Source organism: Calidris pugnax, unplaced genomic scaffold (assembly GCF_001431845.1).
Source record: "Calidris pugnax isolate Ruff unplaced genomic scaffold, ASM143184v1 scaffold103, whole genome shotgun sequence".
In the NCBI taxonomy this organism is placed as follows: domain Eukaryota; kingdom Metazoa; phylum Chordata; class Aves; order Charadriiformes; family Scolopacidae; genus Calidris; species Calidris pugnax.
The window spans coordinates 15,002,977-15,026,337 of record NW_015090990.1 but is presented as its reverse complement, the minus strand read 5'-3'; the positions used below and the strand labels follow the sequence as shown (position 1 = coordinate 15,026,337).

General features: G+C 38.7%; 1 protein-coding gene across 1 annotated transcript; it reads right to left on the bottom strand.

Annotated features, from left to right (window-relative positions):
* Positions 1–231: 231 nt before the first annotated feature.
* CCNYL1 (cyclin Y like 1) lies at positions 232–21,091 on the bottom strand. Its single transcript, XM_014954148.1, has 10 exons — positions 21,063–21,091; positions 20,827–20,945; positions 18,579–18,613; positions 16,789–16,889; positions 15,571–15,606; positions 14,824–14,875; positions 11,540–11,659; positions 9,326–9,492; positions 4,755–4,917; positions 232–2,001 (listed from the first exon to the last, which is right to left on the bottom strand). Exons 1-10 carry the CDS (start codon positions 21,089–21,091, stop codon positions 1,885–1,887), a joined length of 939 nt encoding a protein of 312 aa, XP_014809634.1. The 3' UTR covers positions 232–1,884.
* Between the last annotated feature and the right edge of the window lie 2,270 nt (positions 21,092–23,361).

Genomic DNA, 23,361 nt, shown 5'->3' with positions numbered 1-23,361 from the left:
TTTTTTTTTTCTTTTTTTTTTTTTTTTTTCTTTTTTTTTTTTTTTTTTCTTTTTTTTTTTTTTTTTTCTTTTTTTTTTTTTTTTTTCTTTTTTTTTTTTTTTTTTCTTTTTTTTTTTTTTTTTTCTTTCTTTTTGTTTTGTTTTTTTTTCATACCTGGGAGAAGCTGCACAGCACCGAATACTTGTGAGGGGGAATGATATCAGACAGCTGTACAGAACACACAATTCACCTTTAGCTTTAATTAAAATAGAGTTTATTAGCTTTTCTTTTAATACAAACATGAGAAAGGAAAACCACCTGAAGATGTAGCGTTATTTTCAAAATTGAATTGTGATCAATACCTGAAGTGCCAAGTTCCATGGATTTGGGAGCCAGGGGCTGGCACATTTGCATACCGCAAAAGGCTCTATGCATCATTCTAACAGCTGAGTGCAGCCAAACCCATGGTTACACTCAGCCCCACTCCCAAAGGCATACGGACTTGCTGCTCAGTGTAGGTTTCTGGACCTTGGCTGGAAGAGGAAGTGCACAAAACCCGTGCCATTCGGAGGGAGATCTGTTCCTAGGACAAACCGCCTAGAATCTATTTGGATCCAAGAAGGGAAGATACTACAAAGACTTGTAACAGGAAGAGTCTAATAATACTTATCCTGTTTAGAGTTCAGTTTCAGAGCCTGAAAATAAGCTCCATTCCAAAGTCTCAGAAAGAGCAAAACCCAAGCCTCTACAGCAGTTGCACAAGATAAAATTCACTTGGCAGAAAAAAAAAAAAGTGAAATTAAAAAAATGGGTTTTTTAGAAAGCTTTTTGATAATTCTCAATTGAACACAATATTTTTCAATCTACCTTGTCAGGTAGTCCAGGATTCTCAAACTCATTACTGTCTCATTATGAATGTAAATCCCTCCCAGGAAACAAAACCCCAAGGAGAGTCAGATGGATGCACAATATCAGCTTTAGGAACTCCACTGTATATAGCACAAGAGATCTGCAGTAGAACTCAGAGAAGCAGTGCTGCACACACGCCATTCACCACTGGATTGCTACACTGTTTGGGATGGTGATGATGTTTCCACACCAACTTTCTCATTCAATGCCTCAGAAAAATATACAGATTGCGTCTCTTCCAGAGCAATATAAGTATTAGAAAATGAGAGAAGCACCATAATTCACAAGAAATGCAGCATGGACCCTATACATTTTAACAATACATAAAACCATATCTCTGCCCCCAGTCAAAACATTCAAAGTCTTTTGACAATCTCTACTGGAGTGAAGTTGTGGGTGCAGAGTTGGAATTCCTTCCTGCTGGGCAGCTTCTTGCTTACGAACAGATCACCAATAATAGCAGCTTTTAGTAGCCAAACCAGGGAAAAGCTGTCAACACATGTCTATGCTACTGTTTTCAGCTCCAGAGTGGCTTTATACTTTAAGAGTCCCGTGTTTTGTTTTTGTTAACACTGCATCAACCTGAAATACAAATGCAGCGAGACTCTGGATGACAGGGGAGAGGAGGGAAGAACATTGTAACTATAGTCATGTGGTTAGTGTTTAAATTCTAAAATTTAAAACTACTTATTATTAAAAACCTCAGGAGTTCACAGCTATAGGCCTACATAGTAAGCAAACATCTGTGGGGGAGAGAAGGAGAGAAGTTTGTTTTTGCACCTCTGGATACATTAGAAGAAGGAGAGAGTTGATTTGACAAAGGTCTTGTCTCTTGCACCAAGTATGCTCCTCAAGCTCTGGGCTCCCTTGGCTAGTTTACCCTCCTCTCCTCCTCTTGCTGGAAGACACCATCACCGCTGGCTGTGTGCGTGGAGTGGTGGTATTCCTCCAGTTCGTATGGATGCTGGTTCACGGTGCCGCACCTTTCTCTCTCCTCAGGAGAGGATGGCATTAGAACGGCGGATACCAACTAAGTTATCAGCACTGAAAGATCGTCTCATAGCAGCTTTTGACAAGTCTTTGTATTTGTCTTCACACAGCCGGGAGATAGCCTGGACACCATGGTCAGATACAAAATGAGAAGCACACATTAGAAAAGTCTGAGCATTTCAAGGAAGCTTTTACAAGTGTAATATCAACAGAGCAGGCACTCTGTAGCAGTGACCCTACAAGCTTTTTTACCTAGAATGACTACTTTGGCGAGAAAATAAAGGGGTCTGTCCCCATGCTAACAAGAACCCTATCTTCATTATTTTTCCAGTTTCACTGTCCAATGGAAAACTTGGATCCATTTCAGACTTATGCGTTTGTAGAAGTTATGTTCAAAAGTGCACCCAGTAGCTAGGTCTGGTACATGCAGCAGCACAAAATTTTTTAACAGTACAAAAACCACACACAGCCGTTTCTATAAGAGAAAAGGTTCAAATTGAAAAGGTTTCTGCTGGGTGCAGATGAGCCTAGAAGTGAAGTTCTACTAGGACGTCCATTTTGCCTTTACCTTCTTTACACCCTCTCCCCCAACACACTCTTTCTGGGATCACTCACATGATCAGGATCCTGAAGAGGACTGGGAAGGGAGGGCAGTCCAGTGCTTAATGGCATGGCAATTGCCATGGCACTTTAATAGATCTATTAAATATCAGCACATGTGGACAAACAGTATTTAACTGCTTTTCCACCCATTTATTGGCTTGCCTCTGCTCTCCTTATCTAGCTAGTCAAGCAGCCTTTACTCTGGTGCAGCTATTCTAGTAACAGGCCTAATTACTTAAATCCTAATAACACATGATTGTCCAGAAAACAGTGTGTCTCCCCTGCAAGGCCTATTTCTGATTGGAGCCTTCAGGCATTATCAATACAAATAAATAAGGATACTGGTTGTAAAAGGCTGAATTTCAGTCCCGAACATTCACTTCCATTAATAATTTACCACCTATCACCAGATGATCCTTCAGAGTCCTGCAATCAGCTACAAGCCTACACCTTCCCTTTAAGGCAGCACCCATTCAGCACAGCCTAGTGTTCTGGAAGTTCAAAAGGTGAAAAGCACTCTGAGCATGAATAAACTTCTAAGTGTATTTTAAAATAATTATTTACATTTATTTCTGCTGACCTTCTGGAGGCATACATTTGGCTCAAGAATGGCATTCTTTGAGACACTGCCTGCATGAGCTCCCGGTGCAAGACCAGACAGACTCTCCATCCTGTTTTAATGCTAGCACATCAATCATAAAGCAACCTGTGTTGACATATTTAGCCCCAGTCGCCCATATGGTGTAAATCAGTTTTCAATCTCTGGAATACTAATTCACTGCTTCACACAGGCTCCTATCAACTGCTCGTGTGCTTCTAACTGAAAGGTAGCATTAAAAATTTTAGCAAATGGTTTAAATATTTATCATGTTTTAGAACTTAAAATCAAAATGTCCTATATATATGCATTAGTAAATGCATTATGGCAAATCACATACTGTACTGAAAATTACTCTGGTTTTAAATACCAACCCCCTAAATGCTAGCAAAGAAGAAACAAAACAGGCTCACAATCTATAAATCATCCACTTATGCCTGGGCACTGAGCAGTTCAGTAAACAATTTCATGTGGAATATGAACTGTCTTACAACCACATTTACAATTAGTGACAGTGTTAGCTTAAAGTACAAGTAACAAGGGTGAGACAAAGCAGAAGAGTTGCACTGCTTAACTTTAAATATGTGAATTTGTAGGCATATCATACCTATCATTCTAAAGGACCAGGAGGGATCACACTTATTCCCAAAGTTCAGCCACTTCTGGGGCAAAATAAAAAAAACCTGGCACTTGGCAGAATTATGGGGGGGTGGACAATAGAACAATATAATTCAAGAATACCATAGAACACCCCTCTTTGAAAGGGGCTATGGTATCAGTGTACACAGGGGCTGCAGTAATGTCTTTGTTGAAAGGTCAACAAAACAACATGCAGAGTCATCAATTAAACCTGGACAGATGAAAGAACAAGACATTTTGCCGGGGAACCCAGGTAATTCAGATATTTTCAAAATGTCTTGCATATCTCCAACAACTCAGATAACTGACTCTGCAAAAGTTCAAGTTTTAAAATGAGCTTTCATACCAAAGGCGGCTGCAGGGACTCACAGAAAGGCAGCCTTTCCCATCCAGAAGAAAGGGCCAGTAATCTGTATTTACACTCCTCTGGACATTCTGAAGGACTCCTAAGAAGCAGCTATTCCAAAAGTTTATCTTAAAGCATCATTTCTTTGGAAAGGTGAGGTTCTAGATGTTGTGAAAAGAAACATATTATTTCTGCAGCTGTCCCCAGACAAATGATTTATTAAACCATGAGAGCAGTAAGAGTGCTGCCTCTAAATCTAAAAGCAGCTGTGCAGTGGGATGCAGTGGGAAACCTTCAGCTGGTAGTATTTAAAAAGGTCTGAGTGTGACTGTCTCTAGGTGCTTGGAAGACAGACTGTGACCAGGGAAGGACAGACAATCCATTACATATGACACTAATCCTTTCAATCTTAAGTAGCCTAGCTGAGCTACGGTTCCCAAAATAACATCCATTTTATTTTGCAATCTGCTAGACTTCCATAATCCCTGTCCTTTCCTTTCCTCAGAATACTAGCTTAGCCTAGGCATGGTTTTAGAAGCACTAACTGTAGTTATAAAGGGGTTAAATTAGGCTGTAATACACTAATCTAAAAGCTTTTTAGTTTTTCTAACTGCCACTTAACATGATTAGCAACAGATGCTCTTACTACACACACAGAGTCCCCTGCTCAGCCAATCTCAGACCATTACCTCCAGTTTCTGTGCTCTCTCTTTACTGAGAGGCTCCAGCAGAAAGCTCAGGTTATTGTCATCTGCTAGGGAGCGAAGATCGAAGTAGTATTTGGCGTAAACACTGGCAGGAACATTGATATTAAACTGCAGTAGCTCCAAGAAGTGCCTTTCCATCTCGTTCCTAGGAGGACAGAAGACAAAAGAAACAGAGATTGTTTTAGCTGGCTGAAAACACTGAAGAGACCTCAAGCTTGTTTTTAAAACCAGCAACTTTGAAATAGTCATCGAGAGCTCTGCATTATTAGTTTCGAGAGACAGGTCATTCACTAGTGCTCAAAACAAGGTGCAGCTTTTGAGTCCTGGCACCTCCGGCTCGGAGAGAAAGGTAGTGCCCTGTCGTGCACTCGCCGGGCTGACCGGGGAGGTTCATTCTTCGGAGTTCCATTAGTGCAGCTGTACAATTCATGCGCCATTCTCACTCCCGTACGGCCCCACACTATAGTGATCAGATGAAAGGAATGATGTATGCTGTTTATTAGCTCTGAAGAACTTGCAGACATTTTCACCAGGCTGATAACAGGAAGGGGGTTTATTGAAGTAGAGGCGGACTAACAAAAGGAGTAGGCAGATCACCACGGCAACAAATGGATCTATGAAGAGCTGCTGCTATTATCTCACAGAAAAAAGCCTCTTGAAGCAACATGGATTCATCTCCAATAAATAAATAAATAAGCAGCATTAGGTGGGAGAAGGAATTTTCTCCTCAATAGCATTAGGCAGGATAACAAAGTACTATGTCAAAGGGCACTGTCCAGTTTTTACTCACTGGTCTATTTTCACTGGGCAGAACATTTGGAGGAAAGTGGGGAGAGCGCCATGACATGAAAAAGGCTGCTGCAGCTACTGTACTGTGATTAGCTAAAGCAAAGGTGTTCTACGGAGGAAAAACTATGTTTTACAAATTAACCTAAAAGAAATTGGTGGTACCCAAACCAAGCAATTCAGTTCAACACTAACTTAACAATTGCTCCTACTGGCAGCAGACCTGTCTCAACAGAATTTAGCAACTGCATAGGTCAACTGTGACTACACCAGAAGGTAAGCTGCACAAATTCAGTGCCAAGGCTCATCCCAAAAGCTTTTTGGGAGCTTTTAAAATGGATGGTTTACCTATCAGAGGGAGGGAAATAAATAAAAGAATCATCCAGGTTGTGTCCTGTATTGGATGGCAGGTCTCAATATGAATAGCAGCTTTGTGCTTGTTTCTAGCATAGTGGACTTGAGTATCATTGAACCTAGTGCCAAAATTAATTTCCTGTTCATATGGTCATAAGCCTATAGAAATGTAAATCAGATAATGTTTTGATGATCAGCTGATCAGAGCTTGATTTACCCCGTGAATAAATGCTCTTCACTGCCCCTTTTGTACTCACTACGCTAATACATTTTAATTGTGTAAAAATACAATTCTTCATTGGATTAACAAGTCTATTAACAGTGGTTTAAAACCTGGGAAAGGATAATGCCAATGTGTTTTCTGTGCCTTATTTACAAATATATGTAGCCAAAAGAATGAACAGCATGTGTCCCCTTACAAGCAATCATAGCAAGATTAGCAGCTGCACAGTTAATTTATGGATTCACTCTCATCAAAGCAAGCAAGTTTTGACAAAGGATGACTTCCAAATATCAATATAATTTCCTTTGATTTTTTTCCCTGTTAAAAATAAGTAAAGCAAAACACGCCCCAAAAAACCAAAAGAAAACACCCTTTCAATAAAAAAATCCACCTCGCCTTGGTCAAATAAGAAAAGTTCTTCCGATAGAAAAAATAAGATGAACACTTAATCTATGTTGAGTAGGAAGAGGCTAAGGCAAATGAACTCATCTGCTAGTCATGAGGCCTGGATCATGTATCCTTTAACTAACTTTAACTCACAAGCAGTTTCTGTGAGAGCCACATAGCTCACACTGCTAACAGAGTTGCGAGGTGGGGCTGCCAAATGAGTGTCTTTAAGCAGTAAGGAGTGTTTGGTGGCGACCAGGTGCACCTAAGCTGCCTTCGGAAGAGGTACACATACACATATACACGCACACACACCCATTTGCAAATTGGGTGAATTAAACCAGATATAAACCCTTTTGCCCAGTTTCAGAGTGGTGAAGATCCCATAGTTGGCTTGCAGTGTCTCAACAAGAGTATCCATCAGGTTACTCTAGATATGCAGAGCCAAAAGGAAAATTCACAAAAAGTTGACAAACAAAGCTTGCCACCAGTCCTTGCAGACAGGCCTTTACTGCACAGGAATGGTCCACCCCAGGAGCAATACCTGGTAGAGTCCTGCCAAACAATCTTTAGCTGGGGAGCTGCTGGGGTTTTGGATGGATTTTTTGGCAGCATCACCAGCCATCTCCAGCGTTCAAATGCAACCATGCCTGAAATCCTTTGCCAATTGTTTTCTCTCAGTAATGCTCATATTCAGAATGCCTGATACTCACCATCAAGTGACTAGTTAAAAAAACACATTGGAACAACTAAAGCTGACAATTAACTATAGTACCAACTATTAATTGAAAGTAGACTTATAAACTTAAAACTCAGTTTTGCTGAGTATTTTAAGCCGTTTTCTACAGTCTCAATTATGGTGATGTTATCCAACTCAGGAGCAGTGAAGCCTGCCAAGCTGCAGCAGTGTGGGGCCTGAGATGGACACCCCTGGCCACTGTCAGAAAGGGGTTGTACAGTTTCTGTCCATACCTAAATTTAAAGGTCTAAGTCATTTCAAATGAGATGGGATTCCAAAAATCCCATCTTCAAATTGGAGAAAAAAAAATAAGCCTAAATTCAGTCTATTTTCTTTACCACCATCACTGCTTTGAAAATATAAGTACTAACAATTTCAGGAGACCCAGCATTGGCAACAGCGAATAAACATCCTGCTTGTTACAGATATTTTCAGTGCTATCAATTTGATTTGTCCCAAATAGGGCTAGAAGAAGAGACATCAAAAAGAGCAAGATGTATACTCCAGCACTCCGAGCATCGCTGACCCCACTTCAGCCATCTCAGAGTTATTTGCGGCAGCGCTTCAAGTATGTTCCTCAGATAGATGAGCACTCTGAGCCAGGTTGAGTGAAGATGTACATTGTATAAAATCACTAATTATGCCTTCCTGAAAGCAGGGCTAGCACAGCTCTGCATCTGGAGACAAAGAACTCCCAGGCAAGGGGTATGTATAAAACAAGGTACTATGTTTGTTGTTGCTGTTTGCGAGGTGAAATAACTTGAATAACAAAAAGTGTTTTGGTGCAGATAACTCCCCCATTTTAGAAATGCTGCCCCCCACCTAAGAGGAAGAAAACAGGGTATTACTCCTCCTAAAGAGTCGCAGATAAATAATTACTTACTGTACTTTAAACATTGGCTTTAGGCTGAAAGCAGGGAAGAGAGTTTGTGGCAAGAACAGACTGTCTCATAGAGGTAGTCTCCCGGTGCTGTGTACAAACCTCTACCACCACAGTGTGCTCCTGTACTAGAATTGACTGTTACTGCACAGGCCTGGACACACGCTCAATCACAGCACAGCAGTGTGATATAACTCAAAGGCACAGAAATCATGTCATGAAGTTTTTTAAGGCCAGAAAGCCTGATATTAAGCTAGCCTTCTAGCACTGTGATAATAAGGAAAATAGGGGAACAAGCTGGCAAATGGAATTAAAACAATAAGGTTGACATCTCAAGGCTCTTGAAGACAGAACTCTGTGATAAAGAATTTAACAAAAAATCTAATGGGCCAAATCCACTTCACATAAACACGCTTCAAAATTTCTGAAAAATTGAAATCTACATCCAAGAGAAGAATATATACAAGGAATCGCCTTACATAAACAAGTAGTAGTGAGATAGATCATTTTATTCTCAGCACTGTAGGCAAGTCTAAGAACTCACCCAGCGAGGAGGAGCTGTAGCAATAGCTGGATGTAACACATAGAAACCACGGATGCCAACACAAGTGACATCTGTCTGCCAGCAGTGGCTACAAATTCAGACCTTGAGACATTTAGGCCTTAGCTGGATACAAGAGCAGACACCTAAGTCACACGTTATGGCTTACCTTGCAATTTTTCAAATTCTAAACCAGAAAAGGCAGGGAACAAGTTTAGTTAACCTTTTTTTCTTCCCCAAAAGACTTTTGATAAGGCTATAAATCAGGCACTTTACAGGTACACCAATGCAAAATAAATAAATAAATAAATAGATACATCTGTGGAAACAAGCAACCAGTCCCATGGTTCATGACTGGGGTAAGAAGGTAAAGAAAACTAACTTCTAAGTTACTCATCCAAGTCACTAAAAATATTAATACAGATTTGTCTCAAAGTAGGGTTATTCAAAGTTTCCTAGGTTGAAAAAGGGAATGAGGCTGAACATCAGACATACATCATGTACGTAATATCATAGCACCAGAGACAGACTTTTTTTCCCAGTATGATCACAAAAATTGCCATTAAAAAAACACAAGCCCACTCAAACCCATAATCCATCCAAAACACCCACCACTGCAGATTAGCCAAACCTTGCAACTTACATGTCCTCAACAGTAATGTCCTTCAATATTTGGCAATAATCCACATTCCACACAGCCTGATCATCCCAGACTTTAGAAGCCAGCAGAATAGCTCCTAGGACTATCCTCTTCCAGTTACTAGGGCATATGTCAATCTCTGCATAGGTTAAGAGCCTTTCCAAGTAAACCTATTAAAAAAAAAAAAAAAAAAAAAAGTTTTACATGTGTAATTCAGATCTGGAGCTGAGTTCTGAGCAGCACGCATGCCAGTCCAATACAACTATTTTATCCCTTTACCGTTAAAGTGTGTCAAAATACGTATTAGTGATTATTACTTACACTTTATAATGTAAACTTTCAGGAGCTACAGGTTCCATTTTATTATAACACAAAAACTGGTCCAGCAAGGTATACAACAAAGTTACTGAAGAATCAGTTCTGAGCAATGAGCACTGCTGTTTCAGGGAGACACTGCTAGAGTTCTTTTTGTCAAAGTCAGGCAGTCAGTGACAGGTTCTTGTTAGGGCCCATCTAGGATAGTAAATCACTCAACATCACACTACCCTTTCATCACATTTAAGTTTCAGCACTTGTAGCTTAACAGGGAGTGCTAAAGCCTGCACTGTGATCTCTAGTTGTGGGACAAAGATGCATTAATTGCCATCTTTCCACAATGAAAGGTGTGATAGTGCTATTTCTACTTTATCCTGTAAAGAACAGACTTCAGTCCTTCACCTACAATGTCATCCTCTGCTTTCATCTACATCACCAACTGCTTAGTGAAAGATACCGAAGTCCAAAGATATGTCTTGCTCTTTTACTGACTCCTCCTGTGTAATCTCAAATCAGCCCAAAGATGCTGAATCAGTCCCTTCCTTAAAAGTTTTCGTCAATTTCACACTCCTGTAATTATCCACATACTAAAGTAATTTGCACTTTCAAATTTGAATATAGATTGTTTTTAATGTTCTATTCCCTAAACTAAGCCCAAGGTCCTAAAGAAACCTCCAATAAAAACAGTATGTGCAGGAAGCTGTTGTACAGGTCTAAAAGCAGGATGAATCTTTATTACTAGGGTGTCCCCACACTTTCTTCCCATCCTTTGCTTGTAGCCTTCAAGCGGACTAAAGCTGTTCCTATAATAACAGAGCCATCTAGTGGCAAAATCCACTTTAAAAACTCTATTTCCGTTTTTTTTTGTAAATAGTTCAGCTGGCTAGACTGCCCGGGGTTAGCTATCATGTTCTGTCAAAATCGCTTGCATGGCTTTGGAAAAGCAAAACCCTCAAACCACTTTCAGAGTTTCAATAGCTCTAGCTATCTAGGCTTTTAAATTATTTCCTTATTAAAGAGAGTCCTTCAAGCTGAGATTGCCTAACTGCCACGTTGTTTTTTGGTGACAGTTCTCTTCTGTTCTCCTTCAGACTGAAGCCACAACAAAGACTGAAGTTTAGTATGCAACAAAGTGCAGTTTAAGAGATTGTCTACTGCAGCAATTATATAGGCTGTGGTTTTTTTTCTTTCCCTTCATATACATATATGTATATGCATGTGTGTATAAATAAGGTCAGCAGTATCATCGTCAATTTTGTGTATCCATCTTGCTTTCTGAAATCAAACAACAAACTGTAATTATATCCTTTTCTTACTATTGTTTTTAAGTTCCAAATACTTGCATATCACCTGGGGAAAAAAGTTACAGCCTCTTTGGTTTAATAAATAAATCTGATAAAAAGGTGGTAGCAACTGAAGAACATCATAATGAGAAAGTTCAATTCCTGGAGTTTGTACAGTATTGATCCTCCAGCTCTTAGGTGATGTTACTTGCACTGTTCTGGTTAGCATGAACTCCAAACTCTCACTTTTCCCTCCACACAACTGAAATAAAAGATGTCTCTGTGTCTTATTATACCCCACTGTTTATGATATCCCAATTGCTCTGCCTTTCTCAAGCTTCTTCAGCAAGTTATACATTATGAAACAAACAATGTTTGATTGGACAAGTAATTAAGCATTACATATTCATATATAGAAAAGGTATGATCCTTTTTAGTTAACCGCTTCTGTGACTACTTAGAAACCTCCTCTAAAGAACTTACTTGTACAGCATCTGCATTATTAACAAGGTTTCATGAGATAGTGTAACTATTTAAATGTCAGTTTAACCCAGCTCACTCATTGAAGGGAGGGGAAAAAAGGTCTTCCAAAAGCTGAAGTTTCATCAGCATCTCTTACCAGTGTCACTATTGCACATTCAGCTGTCAGCTGTGCAGCACTGAAAAGCGTTCGAACAAACCGGTAGATGTGCTTGTGATCAGGGTCATGCTTGTAGTAGTCATCTGGAACTTCTTCCCGCTGAAAGAAAGTTCTCTATATTACTGAAAATCTGTCTTTCTTAATACTGACTTTAAAGAACAGCCACACATGGTTGTTTCTTCTCACTGAGTAGAAGTGTATACAACTCTTCCCTGTCACAGAGACACAACAAAATCAGATACTGAAAGCAGCAAGCAGCCTTGAAATATTATGAATATTCCAAGCAAAAACCAATAGCTTTAGCTGGTATCTTTGTTTTGAAAACTTTTTTGATCTGTAAGGCTAGTGGGAAAGAGAACAAACTACCATCATTATTACAGGTGCTAATGATTGTCCATGAAACATTTTACAGACTAAAAAAGGAAAAAAAAAATCCAAAAGGTTTCTCCCTGGAAGAAAAATCACAGATATATATACACACACCAAGGAAGCACTGGCTCTTCAAAAGGCAAAATTAAGAGACTTCACAAGATTCCCCTTCCAGCCGAGGAAGAGCTGAAGAACATGTCGATAATTCTGTCACAGATAGAACTGGATGGTAACTTATGCTATATTCATAGGACCGTTCTTGAGATATTCCAGAAAGACAACAAAGCTAATGAACAGCTAGATTTAACTTTGACACATGCTAAACTATCTCTAAATACAGGGGTGAAAAACTTAGAAATAAACAGTCTGTAAAAGCAATCCTAAAACGAGTGTTTAGGAAACTGACCCTGTCCCACCAGCCATTCTGATATTCAGCAGTCTTTCTGGAGGATGAAACTTCAAGAGCTCCAACTTTGCCCACTGGTTCTACAAAAGTGATACTGAATAGACCAAGTTAGACCTATAGTACGGTTAAGATAAGAGATGAGGACAGCATACCTGCTTGACATTAAACAAACAGCCATAAGGTAAGAAAAGCAGCAAGCATTTTCACATGATTTTGCAGTTTAAAATAGCCAGGTAGCCAAGTAAAATGAAGAGGTAATTAACTTGCAGGCTCAATACAAGTCAGCAGTGTGTCCTGGCAGCCAAGAGGGCAAACCACATCCTAAGCTGCATCAAACACAGTGTAATCGGCTGGTCAAAAGAGGGGATTGTCCCACTGTATTCAGCCTTGGTGCGGCCTCATCTGGAGGTCTGTGTGCAGTTCTGGGCCCCACAATTCAATAAGGATGTGAAGGTCCTTGAATGCATCCAGAGGAAGGCAACAAAGCTGGTGAAAGGGCTGAAAGGAATGTCCTGTGAGGAGGAGCTAAGGACTTTGGGCTTGTCTAGTTTGGAGAAGAGGAGGCTGAGGGGCCACCTCATTGCTCTCTGCAGCTTCCTGAGGAATGGAAGTGGAGAGGGAAGTGCTCAGCTCTTCTCCTTAGTATCCAGTGACAGGACGTGTGGAAATGATTCAAAGCTGCACCAGGGGAGGTTTAGACTGGACATTAGGAAGCATTTCTTTACCGAGAGGGTGGTCAAACACCAGAAAAGACTTCCTAGAGAGATGGTCAATGCTCCAAGCCTATCAGTGTTTAAGAGGCATTTGGACAGTACCCTTAACAACATGCTTTAACTTGTCAGCCCTGAATTGGTCAGGCAGTTGGACTAGATGGTCACTGTAGGTCTCTTCCAAGTGAAATAGTCTATTCCACTCTAACTTTGTACTCTCCACACAGCCTCCAAATACACCACTAACCAATGGAGGTTACCTGTTCAAGGTGAGCATGCAACATAAGAAATAACATGAGCAGAATCCCCCTTGCGTATTTCCTGCTCTATGAGCAGTACAAAAGCATATCTGGAAGTTCATTTTTGTTTACTTGAACTGAGAAGGAAAGGACTGACACTGCAGTTTGTGACAAAGCCCTGTGATGCTGGTAATTTGAAGTATTTACTTCTACTACTAGAGTCAATAGATCCTAGATTTGGCCTCCTTGTGACTGAATCTTTAGAGGACAAGGTGTTCAGAGATTTCTTCCGGGTAGTTTACCTTTTTAAAGCAACTGTTGATACCAGGCCAAAACCTCATTGCTATAGAAACTAACAAGCCACTTGTATCTTTCCCCTCAGAACTATGACATATAGCCACTACTATATTTCTGCCTATATACTATGGTAAGATAGAAGAGACCTTCAAGTGTTCCCTAAAGGATGCAGTGATTTTCCTCTTTTCATACTCATGGAATAGGAGGTAAGCCATATGAAAGCATCAAACAATGTCAGTTTGCTAAATAAAGAAAATAAATTGCATAATGGAGTTCATCTTACCTAAATAATTTTCAATGTGAGACAACAGATTCAGGCAGTTGAAACAGTTTTGGACCAGACTTTTCTCTTGAAGCGCCATAGTCCATACAAGAAGTCTTCTATATAGCTCTTCTCCTGAAGTTCATTATTTTTATTGAGGAAATTGACAATTCTGATTGACAAGTGGCTGAATACGAGCCAGCAGTGTGCCCAGGTGGCCAAGAAGGTCAATGGCATCCTGGCTTGTATTAGAAATAGTGTGACCAGCAGAAGTAGGGAGGTGATTGTCCCCCTGTACTCAGCACTGGTGAGGCCACACCTCGAGTATTGTGTCCAGTTCTGGGCACCTCAATGCAAGAGAGATATCGAAGTGCTGGAGTGAGTGCAGAGGAGGGCAAAGAAGCTGGTGAAGGGCCTGGAGCATCAATCTTATGAAGAGCGGCTGAAGGAGCTGGGACTGTTTAGTTTGAGGAACTACTTGAAAGGACACTGTAGAGAGGTTGGTGCTGGTCTCTTCTCACAGGTCATTAGTGACAGAATGAGAGGGAATGGCTTCAAGCTCCAACAGGGTAGGTTTAGACTGAACATTAGGAAAGAATTTTTCACAGAAAGAGTGGTCAGACACTTGAATAGGCTGCCCAGGGAGGTGGTTGAGTCGCCATCCCTGGACGTGTTTAAGAGTCATTTAGATGTGGTGTTGGGGGATATGGTGTAGGGGAGAACTTTGTAGAGTAGGGTTGATGGTTGGACTCGATGATCCCAAGACCCAAGGTTCTGTTCATGATCTAGCTGATATCAGAAGTCCAGAGGACACTGCCTGCACTGGAAATCTGCACAGGCAGAGGACACTGCCTGTTTTATATATAAATATACAATTCAAGATAAATTTGCTTGTGACCTGGTACAAAGACATTTTTATGACTTATAAAATACAAATCAAGACCTTAAAAATATTCAGAGGATCAAGAAGTTACACTTACTGTGAGAGGATGAGATTTTTCATCAAAAATATCCAATGATCTGTCAGAATCTCTACAAAGTAAAAAACTCTATTTTAGCAACACGAGTTAATTGGTAATGATATGCTCCACTAAAAAATATTATTCATTAAAGAGGATAAAGGGACATATTTTATAGTTCAGCTTTTCCTAGAATATGGTATAAAGTTATATTGTGTTTTTGCAAAGCATTTAATAATGAGATCTTACACCTTAATATTCAAGAAGCTAAATAATTAATAGCTATCCATATTCTTATATTATGCTTAGTACAGTTCTCCCTTAAAATGTGAAACAGTCTCATTAATAGCATTTATTTTAAAAAGGCAGCTGTAATTTTGAAGTATATGCTGAAACTAGCTATAATGACATGGGCTATTTGTACAGGGGACTGAGTGTTCTGTCACCCATCAAAAGTAATCTGTACCTCTGTATTCAGGAAAAGCTAAACAAAGTCCAAAGGATGATTTGTGGTGATTTAAGTGTATTTTCCTCACTCCCTCTGTTTCGACTTTTTATGCTTCATTCTCGATGAAGCATATGCCATTGGATGGGTACTGACCCTTCTGTGTCAGCTCAAGAGGGGCTACAAAGAGGAAGCAGATACAACATAGAGTGACAGATTTTTGAACTCCTTTCAGTTATACTAGCTGTTAATGAAGTGACCAAGACCATATCCCCAGCTCAAAAAGAAAGTTGTTATATTTCAGGAAAAAAAAGTTCACTCACCTGTTCTTTATATGGTAGAATATTGCTAGTGTTACACTAAAAAAGAAAGAAAACAAGAAAAGACTTAAAGCACATTATGTGCACACTATTCCACTGTACAAGCTGTTGTTCAGGGCAAAATACTCAGAATCCATTAGGTATTTGCTTGTTCTTAGATTCTTGAGTACTCTGTGCTTCATTTCTGATGTTTACCTGCCTGGACAGAAACTGGCCAAATCAAATTTGCTAGCCAAACTACTTTTATATTCATTGTACAGATATTTGTATTGCAAAATAAATATTATAACACATTTTAAACACAAACCTTCATTGCCTCATTAAGGGACATGTATTGAAGAAGCTCTGATCTGTTCCAAGATGTACACCACAAAATGGCACAAGCACCATCTTTTAATTATTTTTTTTTCCTCTGGAAAAGGAGTAGCATGCAAGATACCTCTGTTTGAAACCAAATTTGAAAGTGACAAATCAACTTAGATGTCTATTTCCAAAGTCTACTAAGTGTTAAAACCGTATAGTCTTCTGGGCCTGAATCTACTTTGCCTTATTTCCCTTCAAACACAGTGAAACACTTCTCAGTTCTCAGCTGGTCTCATCTTTGCACAAAGAACTGTCTCTGTGGTACTCAGAACAATAGGTCAAACATCCTTTTCCACTGGAGAATCAAGAAGACTAAACGATTATCAAACTCACTTACCTGAAATAACAAATATACAAAGAAAAAAGGCTATAACTAAAACCAAAGCCAGCAACATACTTTTATCCACAACTAGAGGGCAGACTAATACCACTGGCAAGAAGCAAACACAGTCCTACAAACTTTTCCTGCAACTCTATACAAAATCCCAGTTTCCCTAGATTGAGCTTTCAGCGTGAAGATCGAGCTCCTCACCCCCAACACATACTTTTAAACTGAAAATGCTGACACACTTCTGCCCTGCCCCAGATTTTCAAGTGCACAATGATTACTACTTTGTAATACAACAGTACATTAGCTCTGTAACTAAAAAAAAACAACAAACCAACCCCAAACACCTCGCTTCAGCAGTCATAATTAACCAGACCTCTACACCCCTTCCATGCCCAACCTGAATAAGCAGTGCTGAGCTTCTCTCATTCAAGTGTGCAACTGGCTTTAGAACAGACAAGACCCCCACAAAATCCCAAATAAACCTTACAGTGCTACTAAGCCCCTTGATGATGACAAATGGTTCTTACCACTTTATTGTGCTTCTAAGGTTAGGTTGACTGACGGTGCTGTCATCTATAAATATTGTTGAGCATGAGCTGTACTTTTTCGTAAGCTGCCCAGGAGAAACCTTAGGGGGTTGGGGGAAAGAGGAAAAAAAAAACAAACAAAAAAAAGATAAATACATTCAAGAAGGGGAATTCTTTAAGCTTTGGTTTACCACACTGAATACTGGCTTTACATCTCAAGTAATTACTACAGAGGTCTTTGTAGATGATTGCTCTTGCTACGTAAGCTACCATGTAGCCATCAAGTTCCTGAGTTCCCTTTGTGCAAGACACGTTTATAAATCACCGCCTTGTGATATACAGCACGATGTTTTTATGTAAGTAATTTTCAGCAGAAATAGCTGCAGCTAAAGCAGCAAGTCCTCAAATTTTCTCAGTTTTCCTCCATTCCATTCTTGCCAGTTCAGGTCTCAGTCTTCCCTCTCCAATGTACGTTATTAGATTTCCCTGTGAGTCCATAATAATTTTCTCCCTTCTTTTTTATCCTATGCCTTTACATTTTCTGGTTATCCAGGATCATTCCCTGTAAAGACAGCTTTGCATTTGTCTTACTGTATTTTAGAAAAAAATAAACCTCTTCCTGACATTGCTCACTTCACTCATGTCTTGTTTAGTATCTGGAATCTGGAAATAAAGTAGTATTATTACCCTTACTGTTACTGTTTAGAGCTAGCAATATGTTCCATCATCTACCTTTAGATTTTACAGTGTAAGAAATCTGACAGTAAGTCAGACTTCTCTGAGCATTTTTAGAGAACGCCTTGCACTAGACCTAGGACATCATAATTGAGGGAGTTTTAATCAAACAATTCAAGATTCATTAGTTTCTGCCAGATTCTTTTTAAAAGCCTTTGTCGGAAAATTTGAAAATGTTGGCACCCTTCACAACTCAGTGGCTGCCTGGAAATACCTCCCTTCCTAGCTGAAATTTGCCAGCAAAAACAATCCAATTACACTTCTCCTTGGTGCTGGCAGACTAAAGTGGGAACTGTAATTGAAAAAGGAAGAAAAGAAGGGAAAAACAAAAGAACCACCCCCAGAAATAATACTAAATACAACAGATTTGAAATATCATTATCTTACTAATAACCTATCAGTAGACAATTCTGCTAGACAGTATTTTTAAAAATGTGTGTTAATAACTTCCATTCTCAGCCTCACTAGTTAATAACTTTTTATACACTTACTAATGACATTGCATCTTTTTTGTATGTTTTTGTTTGGTTAAGTGAAGTGTCAAAACCGATTAATACTTGTGGAAGAAGTTTAGAGCATATTTTCAGATTTAAAACTAATAGATTATTTGTTTATCATGCCGATAATAATGTTTGTTTATAATTCTCTTTTCATGCCGGATAAATTTCTTACAGTAAGCCCTGTAATGATGCAAGTCATTTAAGACTTGTCATCTCAGCAGAGAAATTATTCCAGTTTTATTTCTGCTTAAAAAAACCAATGTATGCAGTTTAACTTATCTTTTCTTCTTTACTGTTCTGAAACACTCCAGATTGATACAACAAAAAAATATATTCTTATTTTTTTGACATCAGCCATCCTATGCTCTGTGACACTGTGCCTATTCGTTTATTTTTTAAAGACAGGCAAAGATAATTCAGTTTTATCTTTCTAAGGAGGATCTGAACAGGTATAGGACTATATGCCTAGAACTAATACAGTTGTTCCTCAAATTTGTCTTCGTCCTAATATGCTAATATTATCTATATAGCTCACTAAGAATTTGGTTTACTTACATGATTGATGTGGTTACTCTTCCTCTTCTCTCGCACTATAGAAAGAGGGAGAAAGAACGTGAACTGAAAGGTTTCTAAAATACAATCCCAATTTACGTTCAATAAAGTAATTCTATTAACCTAGTCTTCTGAAGTACATGAGTATTAAAAGTTTCAAATTTGACTTCAGATGTTTAGAAAAGTAGTTTGAGGAAAAATGCTGAATTTTATCAAGCTAGTAAACTATATATTACTTCCAACTATCCACAGGTACATTTAGGAACTACTTCTACCCATTGCACTAAGGGGAAAAGACGCTATGCATTGTGAAAAACTGGATGATTTCAGGGTTCCAGTAGACAATATCCAACACCCAAGAGCAACTGCTTAGCAAACAGATGTAGAAACATCACACACTGAACGTGCCAAAGACACACAAGGAGGAAGGTGCCCAGCATTATATATGTGTTGTCTCTCCTCCTATTGACAGCAGAAGGTAAAAGAAGATGCTGGTACAAACTATGCCTATTTATCATGTTATTTGATAATTTTAAACTGTGTCAGCCTTTCAATAAAGAGTGTAAGGTTTAAGTTCCAGCTGTAACAGCAGTAGTAAAACAGTGGTGTTAAAGGAGAGCTGAGAGTTGCATACATGCAGAAAGCTATACAAATGTGACCAGCCTGGACAGATGACTTCTTCAAAATTAGAAGAGTATACCCAAAATTTTTTGGTCTTTTTGCATGAATCAAAATTCATAATCCTGATAACATTTCAGTGAGAGAGAACTTACAGGATATTAATTCTACTAGTTCTATGAAAGGTTAACTAAATAAGATCCAGTGAAATTAGAAAATAAATTCTTCTGCTGACTTGTCCATAAAATTACCCTGTAAAAACCAATTCATCCAACTAATGCAAACTTCAGAGAACAGTTATTATCTCACTTAGCACACCATCTTTCTATATGGACACAAGTGTATACATTCCAATACATTACATTTGAAGAATACCGAATCACGTTTAAAAGCAATACTACCCCTAACAAGGATGTTCATGTAGTTTTAATGTTATTTGCAGCAAGGCTGAAAGGCTGTACAGTAAAGCTGCACCACAATGTTGAAGAACTATGTTAACTTGCTAACTGCAACTTAAGCAGCACTCATCTAAGAGGTGTTTAAAATATGCAGGATCCTCTGTTTGAAGCAGTCTTCATTTCCTTGGCGTCACCTCTTCTGGAAAGTCATGATCATGCTAGTGCTTGTTTCCACTACACACAGATTATCTGAGCATTGCAAAGCTGATACAACTGACAATTTCACTATTTGCCGTAAGACTCTAAATAGCAGGACTGCAACTGAGAGATCTGTCAAAATAATTCTACATTTCTGTGGCAAAGCTATGCCAAGGTAGAAGACGCACTGCAGCTTTCCGTCAACACATCTAATCTCAAGTGCAACACTGTCCTAGAAAAAACAGTACTTCAAACAAGAACCAACTATAAAAGGAACAGAAGCATTTTTAAAAGAATGTGTCAAACTTCTTTTTAATTGCAACTTAAACGTTTACTGTTGTCAGAATTCTTTTTTCTTTTTGCAATACGGAAATGCTTCCCCTTTTTGATAGCATTTTGAAGTGCACAAGCTATAGTAATTGTTCAAAATGGACTTAAATAAACAAGGGATCTGCAAAGAAACTGAAAATCCCAATACATCCACGTAATTAAAACCAAGACTTAAGAATAATTACGCCATCAAAACTATTCAAACCATTTAAAGCAACATATTCAAAAGTAACTGATACAGACTTATAGGCTGTTGGCTTATTATTCTTCACAGAAAACTGTCCTTCAGTTTTTCTTTTTTTTTTTTTTTTTTTTTTTTTTAAACTTTCTTTATTTTTTTTTTTTTTTTTTTTTTTTTTTTCATTTAAAGCAATTTTTAAAACATTCCTTGGTAATAAAAAACTCCCACCATTGCTTGAAGCTTGGATTATATTAGTGAAGAAAGCCTTGCTCCTTCAAACTACTAGGATCCAGATTCTGAAATCTCCTGATATTTAAGTATTTAGTAGAACAAGTGATTTTAAGTGTTAAGTAAAACAGCCTACAAACCCATTTCTGTGTAAACATGCAAATTATTAATGCCTACACTCTGAAAGAGTTAAAGCAATTTAAGTATATATTATATGTATATGTATAATTAAAATAGGTAGTTATTTTTCCAGGTTTTCTCCCGCCTTTTTTTTTTAAATGGAAAAAACTTAGCTTACCATCTGTTTGAGACTTGCTCAGGAAGATTGTGCTTGCTCTGGGATGATCAGATGGATTAGATTCCAAGGCTAAATCTGAAACAGAACGGACAAAAAAAAATAAAATAAAAGGGAGAGACCTTTAACAGAAGATGATTACTGCAATGATTCCCACCAAGCCTTAAAATGTTCAAGCACAGTGATGGAGACAAGGTCAGAAACATAGAATGGGCTGTCTCTTTAAAGCAAAACCTTACTTCTGCCAAGATAAATAAAAATCCGACATTTTCCCCTCTGAAAAAAAGTTGGTGGACTTAATCCTACTGCTATGAAGCTCTGAAGTAGGCTACGGTTTCGATCAAATCAAAACAAAATGAGGGAGATCTCTGACGGCAACATACATCTTCAAAATTCAGATGCCCGCCTGCATGTTAGGGTAGCTGGATGTGGAGCTGTGCTCAGTAGAGGGCAGAAAGCTGGAACTTTATTGAGAGCATAATTTAAAAAAAAAAAAAAAGAAAAAAAGACACTGCTGATCTTTGTCTCTATGCTTCAAGTAGCCAGCAGGAAACAATCTTTGTGGTCTTATAAAAGAACCTAATTAAGTAACTTTTGTAGTCCTGATAAATGTCAAAACATGGATCTTATACTATTCTTTTCTTTTGGAATTTCAAGTAAAACCCTGTACATCCTTTGCCACAACGAACCAGTGATGACATTAGATGAGGATACATTACTCCCTTAGATTGAGAAGGGAACGATCACTAAAAAGTTTGTTGCTGAAACTGTAAACATCGTGATGAAATTTTGAGCTGCATTAGCTTTGACAGAAGAAACAGCTGTTCTGAGGAAGTCCTGCCACAGACACGCTGACTTATGTGAACATACAAACAGAATAATCTAGTTCTGTGATCTTATACATCCTGGAAAAAGCAAATTCATTTACATTTGTTATTTTGTCTTCCTGTGTGCTACTTAGGCCACGCTAACCATAAAAGCATGCAAGCTTACAAATTGCACATTAGTGTTTCAAAGTGGTACACCAATGCAGTTGCTACACCCTTAACAAAGTCATCTAACAATCACCATCAACTTTTAACGAAAAAAAAAAAATAAAAAATCTTAAGGGCTTTTTATGCACTCAACCATCAGAACTATGGCTGAACAGCAGCTACAGTATGCAGAAACTGTCTTGGTGCTAGAAGTCTTAACTATGTGAATGTTTTGTGCTATTGTACCTAATCCGTAGCACACCCCCAGCCCTCATGCGTCAGCGAGTGAACGTAATTGCAAAAGTACGTGTGTCCCCAAGACTTCTCATTCCAGATTCCCACTGGTACACAACACTGGTATCCAGACCTGGATGTTTTCCAAGTACTTGGCTTACAACATCACTGATCTTAGTCCAACAGTATTGCTCTGACACTCGTCCAGGATGCAGACCACTGCAGTTTTGAATCTCCACTGGGTAAGTAAGGTAGACAATGTCTATTTAGGAATACAAAGATTGTTCAATCAGGAATTTCCCCCCTCTCAGAAAGGCCAGAGTCAGCTATGAAAGCAGACTATCTTGAGCAGTTTTTAAAAGCTAACTTACAAAACCAGTATTTCTATTTTCACCTTACTGTGCTCATTCACTGCACACAGCACACAGATACCTGAATTTAATCATGTAGTTAAAATGTAAGAAGTCCTGGTTTAGAAGCCCTAGAATGGAATTTGCCTTACAGCTCACACCTGAAGAACCACAAATACATGTTTGATTCTCTGAAAAAAAATCCAGAGCACGATAGCATGATATACTGGCACTTTTTAACTACTGTTTATAAAAAAACCAGTATAACTCTTTGGTTTTTTTTTCAATTTGTCCACAATGTTGAGAACTTCCTAACACTGATTTAGTAAAATCACTTTTAAGAGACAGTATAGAGACCGACTCAAGTTTCTAATGTTAGTGCTCTATTAATAAAAATCTACAAACAAAACCAACAAACTTCAACACTAGGAATTCACTAATAATGGCAAATAATGATCAACTTTTTAGATTTGAGAAAGGAGTGATTCAGAAATGGAGGTATTTTCTTAGTCTACCAAATAAGTATCATCAACAGGCAGAACAAGACTGCAATATGCAGATTTAAAATACAGATAGTTATTAGCAAGTCATGATGCAACAAAGAACTCAGAATTTATTTACTTACAGTTCAGCAGAAACTTTTAGAACAACTGGATAAGTCAGATTAGAAAGGACCTCAGGAGCTCTCTAGTTCAACCTCTTGCTGAAGACAGGGTCAGCTATGAGGTAGAACTAGGCTGCTCAAGGCATTATTCAGTTGACGCTTGAAAATCTCCAGTGAGGGTCCACAGAGCCCAGACCACCTTGCCTACCACAGGGACTAATGCCGACAGAGCTAGAGGACTCACTATGGAATGGTAGGGAAGAGCACATAGGACTGTACAAGACTTGTGTGACATTTAGGGGACAGCAGCAAGGAAGATGGGGGGGAACAAGCACAGGAAAAGAGGGAAAAGGGCTACTGAATTCAGTAATTCCTA